General features: G+C 40.3%; 1 protein-coding gene across 14 annotated transcripts in view; it reads left to right on the plus strand.

Annotated features, from left to right (window-relative positions):
- LOC122475127 (aminopeptidase O (putative)) overlaps positions 1-19,035 on the plus strand; it is a 343,878-nt gene that overhangs the window by 212,025 nt on the left and 112,818 nt on the right. For all 14 annotated transcript variants that reach the window (XR_006295098.1, XR_006295097.1, XM_043566830.1 and 11 more), the window contains exons 8-10: positions 6,450-6,552; positions 7,188-7,295; positions 18,510-18,553. Coding sequence is in view for 12 of the 14 variants with exons in the window: in XM_043566830.1 (XP_043422765.1) it covers positions 6,450-6,552; positions 7,188-7,295; positions 18,510-18,553 (255 nt within the window). In the remaining 2 variants the exon portion in view is untranslated. The remainder of the gene's footprint in view (positions 1-6,449; positions 6,553-7,187; positions 7,296-18,509; positions 18,554-19,035) is intronic.

Raw genomic sequence — 19,035 nt, forward strand, 5'->3', positions numbered from 1 at the left:
CCCGCTAAAGCCCCTTTTGTTGTCCTAAACATTCTCCGTTAACATCAGCTCCTTCTGAATTTTTGCCTTCCTGACAAGGATTTTATAGTTTCTGGGCTCTTATATTTAGCTTTGGTTTTTTTCTCTCTCCAGCATCCCCCGCTTTCATCTTTCGAATATGGCCTCTGAAAATTCACCTCATCGGAAACCTCCTAGGCAGCCATCTTGGTGTCTTTGCTCTCTGTTGTCTTCCTTATGTCCTTTGAAGACATGTCCAAATTACCTCTGGCTATGTTGTGGTGATATACGGCTCAGACCATTGTATTAATCTCTATTTTATTTTATTTTTTTTCCTCTGGGATTTTGTTTCCTAGGGAGTTCTGATTTATGGGCCCTCAAAACCTGAGGACTATTTTGGTTTTGTACTGATGCTCATTGCTTCCCACTTTTCGAAATTTCATCCTTCATTTTCCTACCCTGCTTTTCAGAGCTGGTGGACTTTGTATTTTCTACAGTTCCGCTAACTACAGATCTTTCCTTGGTCACCTTCAGCAACTGACCTCTCTTCTGACCACTGGCTCCTTTCACCATCAGGGGTTACAACATACGTCTGCACTTTTCTCTGGATCCTTGGAGGGAAGCTTCCTTCTGTCTTAAATCATCTTAGCAATTGCCTTTTTCAACACCAGAGTAATATCCTGCTGTGTCTGCTACAGGATAATGGTCCCTGATGGGGAAGAGAACCTTCAGTCTGGATAACTGTTAAATCCATTGTGAAAAGCACACAGATAATCAAACTTGCCGAACGGTAGCTCTGACACAATATAACTTCATTAGTTAAAGGTGTGCACAACTTTCTGTCCACTTCTCTCTGGTAGCACAGTCCAAAGTCGGGTCGGTGGCAAGGATGCACATTTTATAGATGGGAAAGTTGCTGCACAAACAAATGGAGAATATAAGATTCCTGTACTTTGAATTATTTCCACCTTCATTTTTTACCCAGGATTTTAGAAATCTTCTCACAGAGTGGTGTAGACTATGGGCTTGTGTGTCAGAAATATGCCCAGACCTAGCTCACAAGAACTTTAGGCAACACCTGAAATTTGTTGTTTTTTATTCGTTTTCTGCTGATTCTTCAAGGAGCAGATTTAAAGACTGTCCCCTGCAGGGTTTACACTCAAAATTGGGTTTCTCAAAGGGAAGGTGTAAGTCCTCATTAATGTGCTGTATCTTCTTTAAAATACTTTTTATTTTGCAATAATTTTAGACTCACACGAGGTTATTAAAACAAGAGGTTCTGTGTACCCTTCGCCCAGCTTCCCCTAATGATAACGTGTAGGACCACAGAGTGAGGTCTTTTGTTAATGCCTTTGCCTGTCATAGGCGGGGTCAGCTGGTGTTCCCTGAACTCCAGTCAGAATGCATTATGCCGATGACAGCATTCATGCTGTGCTTACAAAATGCCAACAGGAATTCTGGCTAAGTGCTACTAGATGCTACAACAGCCTGATGAGGTGTCATGGTCACGATCGCTGTCCCCTTTTTTACAGATGAAAGAACAGGCTTCGTGGGGTTGCTTGACTTGCGTGGTTCTTAAGCGGCAGAGTTAAAATTCACACCCAAACTCTTACCCAGTGTTTACACTGCTTCCTCTGTAGGTCCCACATGCGCATGTGGGGCTCAGATAAGTACAAGGAGGCCAGTTTCTGGACAAAGGTAGTGTTTAACTTCCTCCATTGTGGGGGCATGAGTGAGGCCCAACTCCTGGCCTTTCACACCTGGCAGGTCAGCTGTGATGGATAGACAGATAGGCATGTTGAAAAACTAATGGCCTGTGGTCTCATTTCTTTCTCTCTCATTACTGGGATGCTTAGTTTCTGGCTCAGGCACAACAGTGGAGAATTTATAGATGAAGATATCTCGTGGCTCTCACTTCTACTGCCAAGGGGTAAGAGATGGAGAAGGCTGGCAGATGGCCCGTCTGGGCGGTGGCAGAACAGGAGGTGTTCAGACCCAAGCTGACACGCCTGAGCACCTTTCAGAGGCATTTTCCCAAATCCCACCTTTGGTGATACTCCTACAGAATCGGTCCTTTCTTCGGGAGATTTGAGTCTAAGTGAAATCACTGTGTTATCAAATATCACTGCTATCTGACAGTTCTTTCAATGTCCATATTGCTTCTGAGCGCAGCGGAAAAGGAAGGAGACAAGGAAGGGAAAGGTCATGCTAATCTCAGTTGTTGCATTTGGTGCCAGGTCCAACAGAGACCAAGGACATTTAAGCCCAAACGACCTTGGTAACTTGATCTCCCACATTCCATGTATTCCAGCCAAGGAAATAAACACTGGTGTGTCATGTTAGAGAGATGCTTAACACTTTTATGTTCACAAAGTGCCTTCATGTTATCTGAGCGTCATCACGCTCTGGATAGGTGAGGAAACTGAGCTTCAGGGAGGGTAAGCCACCTGTCCCAGTTTCTCCACTTCTATTTGGCGCATCCACCACGGGGGCCTGGATCTTGGGGACACCTCAGAGTTCAGCAAGGACTTCAGTGTTCCAGCCTCAACTCTGCCACTAACTGGCTTTGTGGTCTTCCCCAGGCCTCACTTTCCAGCACTTTAAATGGACATAATCATAGTACCTGTCCCAGCAGGTTCTTGTGAGGGTAGAAGGATGTCATATGTAAGAAGAACTCTGCAGAGTACCTGGCACAGGAAATGGTAGTATTAGTTCCATTTTCCATCCATTAGGAATGAATCTGGCTACAATTAATAGAATAGTAAAGCGATTTTGGCTTCAACAAATGAGGGTTCTTTTTCTCAGACAATAAAAAGTTTGAAGGCAGTCAGTATCGGGCTGGGCAGCAGCTGAATGATACCATTAAAGACTATTTACGTTATTTCTTTGGTTGATTCTAGTCTCCATAGCATATTGACTTACTGCCTCCAGGTTGCAAGGTGGCTGCTGTACCTCCATCTTCCAGTCATATTTCCCTCTTTTGTAAGGAAAGCAAAAGCCACAGTAGACATCTGCTTTTGTCTCATTGACCTGGACCGTGTCTTCTGACTATTCATAGCTGCCAGGACACTTGGAAAGTGAGCATTTAACTTTTCAGATTTAATTGTATAAGAGGCAGGAGAGAAGGTGGATGAGAATGGGATTGAGCCAAATTATATTTGCCACAGCTCTTCCTGCCTCTCACAGTGTCGTTTGAAAAACATACTGCAGGGGCACCTGGGTGGCTCAGTTGGTTGAGCCGCCAACTCTGGATTTCGGCTTAAGTCATGATCTCGCAGTTCGTGAGATCAAGCCCTGAGTTGGGCTCTGCACCGACAACACGAAGCCTGCTTGGGATTCTCTCTCTTCCTCTTTCTCTGCCCTTCCCTCCCTCTCTCTCTCTCTAAATACGTAACTAAACATTAAAAAAAAAATTAAAATAAAGAAAAACATACTTCATTGGTCCTCAGGTGTAGAGGGCTTCGTTAATGCTAGTCATGTGTTCTCAGCACATGAACAGCAAACTCCCTTTCTACACAGATTCCCTTTTATTCTCACAAAATGTGTACTGCTTCACGTGCGTCTATTTTTTCTTAACTTTCTAACTGAAATGTAACATGCATGAAGCACACAGATACTTCTAGATGGCTCAGTATATTTTTACCTATGTATCCTTGTGAAAGTACCACTGAGATCAATATATAGAATGTTCCCAGCATCTCAGAGACCCTCCTCTTTTTCCCTGCTCTGTCAGTACTTGCTCCCAAGGGTAACCATTGTTCTGATCTCCATTCTCACAGGTCTGTTTTGCCTGTTCTTTGACTACAATTATTTAAATGCAATCATACATTGGCATGTGCTCTTTTTAGGTGTGCCTCCTGTCACTCACCCAGGAGAGTCATCTGTTTTTGCATGGAATGGTAGTTCCTTTGTTTCCTGCTTTCTCTCTGTGCTTTGTCTCTCTGCACAGACCTGGGGGTAAATGGCATCATGAGAACCAAAGTAGGACAGCAGAGCAAGTCACCTTCTTCCCGCTCATGGAGTATCTTTTCCTTGTAAAAACCACTCCCTTTGATTTCTCACAAAGCTTGCCTGCACACTGCTCTCTCTGCCACAACGTCTACTTTAAAAGGAACCTCTTGGGGACCTGTACGTTTGCCTTGGATGCTGTGAGCATAAAAGAATTTTCTTGAACACCTCTTCATTTGGAGAAGGTGGAAGAACAAAGTAAGAGAGGGACGCTTTCTGGAAAGACATTTTTAGGCAAAGGAAAAAAGAAGCACCAACTAAAAGCATCATCAGGGGCACCTGGGTGGCTCAGTCGGTTGAGCGTCCGACTTTGGCTCAGGTCATGATCTCACGGTCTGTGGGTTCGAGACCCGCGTCGGGCTGTGTGCTGACAGCTCAGAGCCTGGAACCTGCTTCAGATTCTGTGTCTCCCTCTCTCTCTGCCCCTCCCCTGCTCTCTCTCTCTCTCTCTCTCTCTCTCTCTCAAAAATAAATAAACTTTAAAAATAAATAAAATAAAATAAAATAAAATAAAATAAAATAAAATGAAGGTGTTGTCAGGAACTTGAGCTAGAAGGCAACCTTCAGAGCAGACATTTACATTGGTCTTCTGTGTCCCTCCCCTTCTGATAGTCTCAGTTTAAAGTTTAAGGCCTAAGACACTCACAGCCAAGTCTGCCTCTCTTGGGGCTGGGAAAGCTGGTTTGAATTCAAGCCGACTCTGAGAAGCCTTCCTCCTGCCAAGGCTGTGGGTGGTGGGCTTTCCCTATCAAAGCCAGTGCGGCTTTCTTTATAAAAACGCTCAATCCCAGGACAAACTTGAGAGCAGGAATAAAGCCGATGCGTTTCAATGGAGTCTTAAATGAAGATGAAAGAGACTAGTTATAGCCGCAAGTATGGTCATGTATGTTAGTCAGGGATCAAGCACAAAAATGGAAACTATGCAGTTAGCTCCATCGGCCAGTTGTTGTCTCTCCTTTAGGAATCTGCTGGTCCCGTGCCTTGTGTCTGCCGGGATAAAATACTGGAATATTCAGCAGAGACTTAATCAGAGGTTCTGGCTTGGCAGCTTGAACACACTGCAAAGGTACTGACTGGCAAGCTGGGCCATCCTCAGATACTTCCATTTGGGTACAGCGTCCTTACACCCTTGTGTCTGTGAGCATATGGATTGCATGGGTGAGCCACTGAAATCCATTGCCTCTAATATCAGATGATCAACCTTGAATTTAGCAGTATTTGTTGCTTTCAAATATTTTATTAAGTTGATTAATATTTGTAAATTTTTTTTTTGTAAATTTTTGTAAATTTTGTATCCCTGGCCCTTGCTAGGGGCTTTGCATGTATTTTCTCAATTATTCTCCATAGGACCTGGGGAGTTAGGTAGGATTAGTCCTGGTTTGCAGATGAGTAAATTGAAGACAAGAGAATTTAAGTAATCTGCCAGTAATTAACAAGTAGTAAGAAGTGGGGTTGAGATTCGACACCAGGTCTCTCAGATTAAAGGCCATGGACCTTGAAACACCACACTACTTTTGAAAAATAAGTGCCCCCCCCCGTCTGATATGTCAGCCCTCTGGTCAGCCCTTCCCTCCCCTCACCCCAAATCATGCTCTTCAGTGTGTCCAATAAGTGACTGGTTTTAGAACAGCTGAAGGCTGCAAATACCTTGCCACTTATTTTGATTTTAGCTAGTTGTTGAAGCTTCTTTGTTATGCACTTATATTTTTAAAGGGATTTTTAAAACATACTTGACACTGTAGAGCAAAATGAAAAGCACCCTGATAGATAATAAGCAGACATTGGTCTCAATGCTGATATCACCACAAGTCGAAACAAGCTGGGAGACTGGGGATGCAGACTTAATTTTGGTGTGCCTCAGTTTCCCTCATTTGTGAAGCAAGAAAGTTAACATGTAGGATGTTAATGTCTTCCAGTTCTAAAAACGTGGGCTTCTACAACTTCTGTTTTTGTTTTTGAGATTGTAAAATCGCCTCAGAGTACAAACATTTCTTAAGCCTTGAACTACTTAAATGCAAATTAAGAGAAGTGGATAACATTGGGGCTTTCAGAATTTTTTGAAAATGATATTAATTCTTTATCCTTCCAAGTAAAGCTGCATTTTCCATTGCATTTCCCAGTTCATCACTCCCACTGAAAGAAAAGCCCATCGGTTCTTAAATAATTCATATTGGAGCTCAGATTCCTTGAGGGTCTGGCAAGCTTTAATCTTGGATAAGATGATGTAAAATATTGCCAATAGCCAACCTCAAGTTGCCAACCCAAATATAAATCCCTCCTTGTTTAGTACATGAATTTATAATATAAACTGTTTTAAATTATACCTGGTACAATTGAACAGAACTCAGACACTATTGAGCAACTTTGAAAATAAGAAATAAGATGATGTTACGGTTTAATTAGTTCAGAATGTGCATACTTAAAATTTTTCTGCATCATTTTAGGCCCAATAAAGAGAAGACTGGCCATGTGAGTGACTCAGGATCATCTGTCGTTAAACATGGGCTCAATCCTGAGAAGGTCTTCATGCAGGTTCATTATTTAAAGGTACGTGTAGCTAGTGGCAGAGGCCAGTTGTTACGGGGCAGCACTTTTTAGGTTATACATGTAAACAGGGAAGACTAATCACATGGCTGGTGCCAAACAAAAGCATTATCCACATTGTAATGTCACTTGACTGGGCAGATATCTTGATTGTTGCATAATTAAAACATGTCATACCCCCCAAATGAGACATGAATCAAATTCCCTACCCTGCGCTTCCCTTCTCTCTGCTTCCTGTCACTTTTGAAGAACAGAATCTTGAAATTGCTGTTAGGTTTGAAGTAGAAGACAGGAGTAATAAGGAAGTATTTTACATTGCAAAGGCTTTTCCTCATAGCTGAGGGTGGCAGGAGCTGGGCCCCTCTTCACTTTTGGTCCATGATGGACATCAGGCTTCATGTAAACAAAGGAAAAACAAGATGGTGATACCATTAACCGAAGAGTTGCAAGCAAAGTAGGCCTTCCTTAATTTCCAGGACCCGCCTTACTGGTAAGGGTATGGAAGGCAGCCCAGGATAGGTCAGAAAGAACACTTTACATGTGCATAAAGCACTGGTGGGTGAGTTAGAGTTGGCTGTGTTTTCTCACAAACCCATGACAGGCATCTTTTTTTTTTTTTTCCCCCTCCTTTCTTCTAGGGCTATTTCCTTCTCCGGTTCCTTGCCCAAAGACTTGGAGATGACACCTATTTTGCATTTTTAAGAAAATTTGTGCACACCTTTCATGGGCAGCTGATTCTTTCTCAGGTAATTTATGAGTCATCATGAGTCCATGATATATAATTGGAGGGAGTGTGGTATGTAGGGACTAGGTTATGTGAGTATTAAAAAGTAGGGGAAAGATTTACGATTTAATGCAGTAAGAAAAATAGGAAGTTAACGAAGTGGACACAGGGCAGTGTTGTTTCAGGGAGGCTGACCTCCCTATAGCTTTGGGACAGGCTGTAACCCAAAGCTGTTCCTGTGCACAGTGGTGTGGATAGTTGCACCTTAAGTGACCCTAAAAACAGAAACAGCGCAGTGCCTCTCTTCTCTCTACCTGGAATGATCTTTGCAAGTGAAGGTGCACCCACCGTGTTATTCTTTCCCCTTTGTCCTTATCATAACCTTCGTTGTCATTCCCATTATTTATCATTATATTTTCATTTGTGGGTCCATTTGCTTTTTTCTGTCTCCTCCACTCTGCGTATAAGTTCAACAAGGCCAGGCCATGCTCTTTACGTCACCAGTACCTAATATACAGTTGGTACGGTACATGTGCCATATATATTTTATAAACAAATAGATTAATAAAAAGATACACTGACATAGTCAGATAGCCTGGCCACAAAACTATCAGAGAAAGACACTGTCAGCTTATACTGGCATGAGGCCGGGCTGCACATAGCAAGAAAGTTAACAAAGAGGGAGAGGCTCTGAAAACAGCACTCATAACTGATAGAGAATAGAAGATGCAGCCTCAGCACAGATTGGTCTGATGGGTATTTTTGCTATTTGACAGTGGTGCTCATACACAGTCTTGAAGTCACATTGCCCACAGTGTTAGATGTAACAGATGTGCATGCACAGTCTAAACACTTGTGGAGGGAATAGCATGATGTGACAAGACTGGATGGCTGTTCCTTGCCTCTACGTTCTTTTTTTTCTTTTGGTTGCGGGGGAAAGGAAGGTGTTCCTAAGCATATATTTGGAAAGACATCTCGAAAAGGGGCTCAGAAGTCTTATATGCTTGGTTGACTGATTAGCCCAAACTCCTACTGATTAAAACCACTTCTCACCAAGATTCTGCATTGTTAAATGAGTGCCTCACATTTACCGTGACTTCGGAGGTTCCGATTTCAACTTCCCGTGAAATACTTAGTGCCCCCCTCCACCAAATTGCTCGGTTTTTCTGTTGTTTATCTTCTGTGAACAACAGCTTTATTGTTTTCACATAACAGCTTTATTGAGATATAATTCACATACCATAAATTTCACCCTTTTAAAGTGTACAAGTCGGTGGTTTTAGTATATTCACAAGATCGTGCAACCATCACCACGCTGTAATTTCAGAACATTTTCATCACCCCCAAAAGAAGCCTCCAATCCATTAGCAGCCACTGCCCCGTTTCCATCTCCCCCCAGTGCTAGGCAACCACTAACCTACTTTCTGTCTCCATGGATTTGCCTGTTCTGGGCCTTCCGTGAAAATGGAGTCATATCATATGTGGCCTTTTGCGCCGGATTCTTTCATGTAGTACAGTGTGTTCAAGGTTCGTGTTGTAGCACGTAGCAGTACTTCATCTTTCTTTTTTAATTTTAGTTTTTACCCTTTAAACTTGGGTAAAATGTACATAACAACATTTACCATTGGAACCATTTTGAAATGTGTAGTTCGGTGCATTAAGTACATCCGCATTGTTGTGCAGCTGTCACCGCCATCCATCTCTAGAATGTTTTGATCTTCCCAGATTGAAACTTGTATCCATTAAACAGTAACTCCACATTCTTTTCTTCCCCCAGCCCCTGGCCACCATCATTCTACTTTCCATCTCTATGAGTTTGACTACTCATGAGTTTGAATCGTACGATACTTATTCTTTTATGTCTGACTTATTTCACTCAGCATAATGTCTTCAAGGTTTATCCATGTTGGAGCACATGTCAGAATTTCCCTCCTTTTTATGACTCAATATTCCATTGTATGTATCTAACCACATTTTGTTCTTCCATCCATCTGTTGATGGATGCTTGGGTTATTTACACCTTCTGGTTCTTGTCAATAATGCTGCTTTGAACATTAGTATACAAATATCTGTTTGACTCCCTGCCTTCTTATCTTTTAATTGTATTTGAGGAATTGCCATACTGTTTTCCACAGCAGCTGTATCATTTTACATTCTTACCGGCAGTACACAAGGGTTCCTATTTCTTCACATCCTTACCAACACTTGTTCTGTTTTGTTTTGTTTTGTTTTGTTTTGTTTTGTTTTGTTTGTAATAGCCATCCTAGTGGGTGTGAAGTGGTTTTAATTTGCATCTTTCTGAGAATTAATGATGTTGAGCATTTTTTAAAGTGGCTCCACTCTCAAGACTCGAACTCATGACCCTGAGATCAAGAGACTGGTGTTCTACCCACTGAGCCAGCAAGGCACCCCAATATTGAGCATCTTTTCATGGCCTTTTGTGTATCTCCATTGGAGAAATGTCTATTTATATTTTTTGCCAATTTTTCATTTGGGTTGTCTCTTATTTTTGAGTTTTAAGAATACTTAGTATATTCTAGATTCAGGTCCCTTTTCAAATATGTGATTTGCAAATGTTCTTTCTCATTTTATGGACTGTCTTTTCACTTTCATGATAATGTCCTTTGTAGCACAAAAACTTTTAATTTTGATGAAGTCCAATTTATCTTTTTTATCTTGGATGCTTATACATTAGCTATGATATGTAAGAAACCATTACCTAATTGAAAGTTGTGAAGATTGACTCTTATGTTTTCTTCTAAGTGTTTTATAGCTTTAGCTCTCACATTTAGGTCTCTTATCCATTTGAGTTAATTTTTATATATGGTGTGAGGTAGGAATGTAACTCCATTCTTTTGCATGTGAATATTCAGTTGTCTCATGACCATTTGTTGAAAAGATTATTCTTTCCCTCCATTGAATTGTCTTGGCATCCTTGCTGAAAGTCAGTTGACTTTATTTTATCTACAGTTTATTTCTGGACTATTAATTCCATTCGTCAATCTCTATTTCTGCCAGTACCACAATAAGTTTGGAAATTATGGCTTTTTCACTGACACATACTCATTATAAAAAAAAAATTCAAGCAATACATAAAAGTACAAAGAAGAATGTGAAATAATATTTAAAATCCCACCACCTATAAATACCCATAATGAATATTAGGTGAACTTCATTCCAGGAATTACACTCTATTTCTCTCTTTCTATATGTTATGGATGATATGTATACATGTATCTGGATGTATATCTGTATATAGTGTATATATGTGTGCGTTTGTGTGTACACATGTATAGACACAAAGATATATTTTAAAATAATTTTATAGGGGCGCCTGGGTGGCTCAGTCGGTTAAGCCTCCGACTTCGGCTCATGTCATGATCTCGCAGTTTGTGAGTTCAAGCCCCGCGTCGGGCTCTGTGCTGACAGCTCAGAGCCTGGAGCCTGTTTCGGATTCTGTGTCTCCCTCTCTCTCTCTGACCCTCCCCCGTTCATGCTCTGTCTCTCTCTGTCTCAAAAATAAATAAACGTTAAAAAAAATTAAAAATAAAATAAAATAAAATAATTTTATAAAAATAGGATTATATTGTATGTGCTTTTTAATGAAGTGTTTTCAACTTTATTTTACTTGAATTTAACAAATGAAAAAGAAACTAGTGAATACAAAAAACTTTCCTGAACTTCAGATACATGTAAGAGAGAAAAGAGTCTTCTATAGTTAAGAAGGATGATTACAAAAAAGTCTTTGAGGTTGAAATTATTTTTTCTCTTTAGCTATTTATTTTCTTTTTAGAAAGCATTTGTTTATTCACTTCTGTAAAAGCTGAAGAAATTAGCAGTTATGTATTTCTACTACTTTTCCCCCAATTTGAAACTTTTCTTAGTGAATATTTTCACATAGTTAAGGTTTATATCCTTTACAGTATGTGCTGTAGCCATACTTTTCACAGTTGTATAGTCTTAGCTCTGAATGTAAAGGACTTCACTTTCACCCCCTGTCACTGTTTCATGCTTGTGTATTTAGGAGTGCCATATTTTGATTTGACTTTTTGTTGGCTGGACTTGTTATCAAATTGATGTTCAAGTTGAAGACTCACTGCTTCTGTGATTTTTGAGTTCATATGTGCTTGAGAATGTTTGTTGCCTTCATAGTTGAATTACAAACTGGATTGGTATAAGATTCTCGGGTCACATTTTCATTTCCTCAGAACTTTGTGGATATTGCTTAACCTGCCTCCTGACATTAATAAAGCTGTAGAAACTACTTTTTCCTCTATATACCACTCAGATGAAAGAAGGATTCTTTTTCTTTTATCTGTGACATTTAGTAATTGACTCAGAAAATAGCTCGGTGTCTATGAGTCTGCATCAGTTTTATGTTTTTGTTTTTCCCTAGAAAGGAGTGTGCACTTCCAGTTTTACCTTCTGTTCTTCCTTCTTTTAGTAAAATTGTCTTAGCTGTATGTTTGAACACATTTGGGTTTTTTTCCCTTGAAGGGTCCTGAATTTCAAGGTTACCAGTTATCCTTATGTTACATCATCTTTGTTTTGTTTTTTGGGAGAGAGGATGCAAGTGAGCGAGGGCAGAGAGAGAGAGAAAGAGAGAGAGAGAGAGAGAGAGAGAAACGGGCCTCTCCTGAAGGTGGGGCTTGTGTTCACCCAAAGCAGGGCTTAAGATCACCTGATGTGGGGACTTGAACCCACAAACCATGAGATCATGACCTGAGCTGAAGTCAGATGCTTAACAACTGAGCCACCCAGGCACCTGCCTCTATTTTATATCATCTTTGCCTTCCATATCTTTTATTTTCTAATTGCTTTTGTCTTTTTGTTCTTGATGGCCTGTGTTTATCTCAAATGATATTATTTTTGTTATTAATGTTGTTATAACATTATAGCAATTTTTTTTCTTTAATGTCTGTTTTTATTGCTGTTTCTGTATTATTGATGCTCCTGTACTGGTATTATTTTGGTCCTTAATTTATTTTCTTTGCTTAGAAATCTCTCTTTTCATCTCATTTCATTGGTTTGTCATCTTGTGTCTGAGCTTTCATTTTACTGACTTTATGTTCTTATTATAATCTCTAAATTATTTTATAGTGTAAATGTTCATAGAGAATTTTCTTCTGTTCCTTAGATTAGGTTTTTTTCAAGACTGGAGTCTTTGTCTTTTATTTTATGTTTCTCAGTTCTTTCTCTCTCTTTATGTGGGTTTTTGTTGCATTAATTTGCATAGTTGCCATACTTTTCTTCTTGCTCATTCTCAGTATAAGAAGCCCTGTCCTGACCTTTTATTTATTCTCATATGTATTAGAACTTTGTTCTTGATTTCTTTCCCAACTTGTCATAGACATGTTTTCTTTCCCTCTGAGCTATAGTTTAAACCTTGGGTGTTAATGCACGGAGAGAGTGAAGGGCAAGAGCTCCACTTGGAGCTACATACAGCTTTTGTTGCAAAAATTTGGCTGCACTAACTCTTGAAATTCTGTTAAATGTCCCCAGCAAAGATTCTCATCACCTAATTTGGGTGCAGCTTTTTCCCACTGCAGGTACTCTCTCAATAGTGTTCCAGCAGTTCTGCTTGGATCTCTAGAAGCTATACAGTCCATCAAAGAGCATCCTCCTGAGTTGTTTATTTCCCAGGTTTTGCTTATCTCTCTCTAGTAAACATTTCTAGTCCCTTCATGGTCAAAAAGATATATAAAATAAAAAATAAATAAAAAGAAGAAGAAGGAGGAAGAGGACTCAGTGGTGGTGGTGGTAGAGGAAAGGTAAAGATAGTCCTGTTTCTTTCCAAATGTGTGGGTATCTGTGAGAATTTTCAGGGTTTGGGCAATTTACCAGTCCCACTACTGCTAAGCATGAGGTTGCGTGGTGCAGAGGGAGGGCTTAAGGCTGTGTTGGATTCTTATGTTTCTTTCCTTAGTATTGTCTCCTTTTCAAATTTATGCCGTGACGCTGTACGTCTTTCCTTGTTTGGATGCTGCCGGTGCCATTTTTTGTCTTTTTTTTTTTTTAATTTTTATTTTTTGATGGTTTTTTGTTTTTTGGGTTTTTTTTACTTGTTAATGATGAGTAAGGCTGTGATCCAGGTTCTTTGCTCAGAAGTCCTTCAGGGGTACCTGGGTGGCTCAGTCGGTAAAGCGTCTGGCTTCGGCTCAGGTCATGATATCGCCCTCTGTGAGTTCGAGCCTCACGTCGGGCTCTGTGCTGACAGCTCGGAGCCTGGAGCCTGCTTCGGATTCTGTGTCTCCCTCTCTCTCTGCCCCTCCCCCTGCTCATGCTCTGTCTCTGTCTCAAAAACAAATAAAAACATTTAAAAAAATTAAAAAGAAGAAGTCCTTCAATTTCTTCTTTTTCCAGTTTACTTCTTAATCATATCCCTTGTGAAACCCCACCTGTCCAATATTTTATGGTATTACCATCTTCCCAGTCCCCACTACATGTTAACAATGACTTCTTGCTGACCAGTTCATTTCTCAGTTCTTACCCTGCCAACCCTGTCCTTGCTTAAATTGTTTGGTTATTTGTTTTGCCTCTCCTACCTCCCTCTCCCCATGACCATGGTAATTATTCATAAAACATCTGAAAGAAATCACTAGTCCTGTGCAATTATCAAGCCATTGTCAGTTTGTCTGGTAGAATATATGTGTACCTGCTTTTTATTGAATATTTTTACCAGGCCTTAAAAAAAAAAAAAGAAATTACCAAATTAGCCTTGTGCCAAAAATTAGTGTATTTTTTTTAATCATGCCTAATTCACTGTTATTAGGTATTAATCAAACTAAGCTATCTGGGACTGACCTGATTATATAGGTTATTACAAGAGTAGGAATATAGATTATTATGACAGTAGGAAATGACAAAATATTCACAAGGAATGTATTTTTTGATTGGGATGAGGGCTTGTAACAATTTCCAAGGATCCAGATAAAAGTTTATCCTAGCCCACTGTCAAAACAACAGGGGTTTTGGGTTTGGGGTTTGGTTTGGTTTGCCTTTGGTTTTAATCTTTTTTTCAGGCATACTGTAGAGGTGACAAACTGGGACTCTGGCATTTGTTGTTAGCTAACTTTGTCAATGATCCTAGAATCAGGCTTTAAGGAAAGTCCTCCTTGTCCAGTTAAGATTTGTAACTTAAAATTCAGCCAACATGTTGAAGAGAAGAAAGAAGCTGGATGGAAGAATTGAAAAGAGGTAGTGAAGGAAAGAATAACCATAGGAGACATTTTTCCTTTTATGTCTTCCTGTTGTGAGAAGAGGGGGAAAGCTTCTATCATGAGTCCACTCTGGGGTATATGCCAATTTCCAAAAAGAGCCAGGAAAACTAGCAGGTTGTGGTTAATGATTAGGTCTATAAAAGGAGTAAGAAGGACCAGCAGGGTTGATTCCATTGATACAGCAATGGGGACAAGAATGTCTTTGGATTGGATGGATCTAGCACTGTGGATGGCATTCACACAGCCCATGGGAATACAGGCACCATGACTTAGAGATGCTCGAGGTGTTGGGGTTTTGTGATCCATCGTGATCCTCTAGACCTGTTGTCCCCAGCATTGTTGGAAGCCACCAGCAAGCTGCCATGTGACCTGCAGGTCTCAACCCTAAGGCAGGATGAGGCAGATGACCACCTGCTTTCTTAAAAATGAAGCAAGGTTTCTTGGAGATCTCCTATACTTTTCCTATATTCACACAAAATTCTGGAACATTGTGTTCCATAGTCCTATAAAGAAAGATCCAATTGTGATTGAAAAATGCAAAAGGGAAGAATTAAAGTTAACTCTGAATTACCTGCTTCTCCTGCAGTTAAATTCTCCTCCTTGTCATTAACGTCACTTTCTCTCCTATATAATTGAGCATAAATTACTGAACGAATATGGAATGAGTCAGTATGGACTATAAGGAGATGATGAAGCAAACTTAGTAAATTATAATTATGGCACTCAGATTTAAAAAATTTTTTTAATGTTTATTTATTTTTGAGAGAGAGAGTGTGAGTAGGGGAGGGGAAGAGAGACAGAGGGAGACACAGAATACAAAGCAGGCTCCAGGCTCTGAGCTGTCAGCACAGAGCCCGACGTGGGACTTGAAACCACAAGCTGTGAGATCATGATCTGAGCTGAAGTCTGATGCTCAACTGACTGAGCCACCCAGGCATGCCTCAGCACTCAGATTTTTAAGAAGCAAGAATACTATCGGTAAGCCAATGAAAGAAATATTTGCAAAGTAATCAGTATACCAGATTGTGACAAATTAATTTCTAAATTAACTTTTTTACAAAATAATTATTTAAATTATAAAACTTTGGCTCAGGCCATGATCTCATGGTTCACAGGTTTGAGCCTGCATTGGGCTCTGTACTGATAGCTCGGAGCCTGCTTGGGATTCTGTGTCTCCCTCTCTCTCTGCCCCTTCCCTGCTTGTTCTCGTTCTCTCTCTCTCTCTCTCTCTCTCTCTCTCTCTCTCTCTCTCTCTCAAAAATAAATAAACATTTAAAAAAATTAAATTATAAAAATAATGACTTTAATAACCTCAAACAAAAATAATTCCTCACAGGGGCACCTGGGTGGTTCAGTCGGTAAGTGTCCAACTTCAGCTCAGGCAGTGATCTCACAGTTCATGAGTTCGAGCCCCGCATCGGGCTCTGTGCTGACAGCTCAGAGCCTAGAGCCTGCTTCAGAGTCTGTGTCTTCCTCTCTGTCTGCTCCTCCCCCACTCACACTCTGTCTCTCTCTCTCAAAAATAAATATACATTAAAAATTTTTTTTAAATAATAATTCCTCACATTCTAGATATTATTCATTTCCTCTTTTTTCTCCATATATCTACTGAAGGTGCTAGGAAGGACTTTAGATGTGAGGCATTATTCTGTTTGGAGTTGTCCTTTTCCATTCTGACTACACAATACATTTTTTAAAAATTAGTTTTGTTGCTCTTTGTATCATTTATTGTAGGTGAAGCAGCAGTAGACAAATAATAACTTGGAAGGAGAAGGGAGGTTAGGAGAAATAAACCTTTCATTAGTATTCCAACTAGAGAGACTTTGCCTGTGGAAGAAATGGCCTTAACCACCTGTAAACACACAGAAAGGGATGGCGGCTATGCTTGGTGCCATGATGGAGAGAGAACACCTTGTCATACAAATTGTTTGCAGATTTCCATTCCTCTGCAGTTCCATCTGTTTGTAATATGAAGGTCAGTGCTGCTTCCATCTTGCACCGTGACTTAGATGGATCTCATCAGAGCCCCGAGCTGACCCTGGATCTGAAGACTTGGTTCTTGGGGCTGGGGCAGAGGGTGGGGCTTCTTTCTGAAGAGAGTCATTTGGTGGTGTCTTATTTGATCAGTTGGGCTTACACACAGGTCCCTCTTTAAAGGACCTATTTTAAAAGGTTGTTTTCAATTTATTAAAAGAAAAACTTCATGCGTAGACCTTGTTTATTGTTCAGTATCAAGCCCCTAGAAACTTTAATATTCATCTTCTCTCTTTCATATTCTACATTTATCCAGACTGAGTATTATCAAACCCTGCAGATAACTTAGGGTTAACACTAGTCTGGGGTCACTCAACAAATAAAAATGTATAACATCCACTTACATTCAAATTTCAGATAAACAGCAAATAATTTTTTAGTGTAAGTATGCCCCCAATCTAACTGATCATCCTGTATTTTATCTGACAAACCTAGTTGAGACCAAATCGAGATTCTAGAATTAGATGGGCTGAAAAGATTGGTCACAGTACTTAAGGTGCCAATTAAATATAAATGTAACTTTAAACATTTATATGTGAAATTTTTAGGCCTATGGTATTGTGATTATGTTTTTATTTTTATTTTTTTAATGTGTGTTTATTTATTTATTTTGAGAGAGAGAGAGAGAGAGGGAGAGAGAGAGAAAGCGAGCTCCTGCCTGAAAGCAGGGGAAGGGCAGAAAGGGATAGAGAATCCCAGACAGGCTCCGTGCTATCAGCGAGGAGCCTGACGAGGGGCTTCATCCCATGAGTTGTGAGATCATGACCTGAGCCAAGATCAAGAGTTGGCCACTTAACCGACTGACGCTCAGGTGCCCCATGGCTATTTTTTTTTTTAATGTTTATTTATTTTTGACAGAGACAGAGACAGAATGCGAGTGGGTTAGGGGCAGAGAGAGAGGGAGACACAGAAGCAGAAGCAGGCTCCAGGCTCTGAGCTGTCAGTACAGACTCTGACATGGGGCTCAAACTCACGAACTGTGAGATCATGACCTGAGCCCAAGTCAGACGCTTAACTGACTGAGCCACCCAGGCGCCCCATGGCTATTTTTTTTTTTAAAGAGTCCTTATCTTTTAGATAATTTATTGAAACATTGATTGATGCAGTTGTGTAACATTTGGGATTCACTTCTGAATAATACAGGAGGCAGGTAAGAGGTTAAGGTGGATTGGCCATGGGTTGATGGGTACATGAAGGTTAATTATACTCTTCTCTACTTTTGAGTGTGTTTGAAATTTTCCATCATAAAGGGAAAAATGAGTGTGTCTTAAGTCATACCTTTAGTTTAGAAAAATCTATTAGTGAAAGATCCTAAATGTGAAATAATTGACATTTTCACAGCAGCATGGAAGAGGCTGCAGGTGGAGGCATGGGCCCATGAAACATTTTGTAATTGTGACATCTTTGTTCTTCCACTGGGGTATTAATTGTCTTGATTTTTGTCTTCATCTTTTTTTTTTTTAAGTAATCTTTACACCCAACGTGGGTCTCGAACTCACAACCTTGAGATCAAAAGTCACATGCTCCACCAACTGAGCGAGCCAGGTGCCTGTCTTTATCTTTCCTTAGAGTAATGCAAGAATGTTGCAAGTTAGTCACTAGCCCCTTGGCCTTGTGATTGTCCAGTTGTAACAGGATCTCTAGGGAAAGCTCATGACGAGAACGTGGTTGAGTAGGGAGAGGATGGTGCCTTTTGAAAATAGTTAAACATGAAATAAAATAAACTGGCGGTTTAGGTCAAAATAACAAACAGTACATTTTTCAATTTGTTTGTGGGTTTTACAAAACAAATCTCTTTAACTGATTGGATTGAAGCCCTGGTAAATTAATAAATACAATATATCATATAATAAGTCAACATAGGCCTGGCTTCCCTACCAGGTAAGCTGTCAGCAGCTGGGAGCACCCGGTCTCTGGCATGATTCCGGACAGAGTTATTTATTGATGGACATCTTTAATGGTTTGCTTTTTTCTTATTCCAGGATTTCCTTCAAATGCTGTTGGAGAACATCCCAGAAGAAAAAAGGTGAGGACCAATTTAGGAATTAAGAGCCCGGTTTTACTTTTAATGTTAAAAAAGGATCCTGTCATTGTTTGGCTTGTTACAATCTAGAAAATTCAATCTTCCTCCCTTAACTAACTCCCTCCCAGGCGGAGGGAGTCCCAGGACAGTCAACCAGACCGAGAGTGAGGCCCGGGTGGGTGTTGGGAGTTAGGGCATGCAGCCTTGGGAGGGCCCAGAATAGATGAGCCCTGAAAGTAGTGTAAGAGGCAAGCCAAGGACACTTTGTGGCCTTAGTTACTGTGAAAAAGAATGGAGGAGAGGAGAGTTCTAGGTTAGGGTTCTCTAGTTAATGTAGCTTAATATAAGGAAATACTGTTTAATTGAAGGTAAAAGCATAGTGTAGTAATAAGAGCCTGGGATTTGAAGTCAAGTTCTCCTAGGTTCTTACATCACTGTGGCTCCTTCCTAGATCTGAGCTTCGGAGCACGTTACTTCATGCCTCC

The sequence above is a fragment of the Prionailurus bengalensis genome, chromosome D4, assembly GCF_016509475.1.
Source record: "Prionailurus bengalensis isolate Pbe53 chromosome D4, Fcat_Pben_1.1_paternal_pri, whole genome shotgun sequence".
NCBI classification, from domain to species: Eukaryota; Metazoa; Chordata; class Mammalia; order Carnivora; family Felidae; genus Prionailurus; species Prionailurus bengalensis.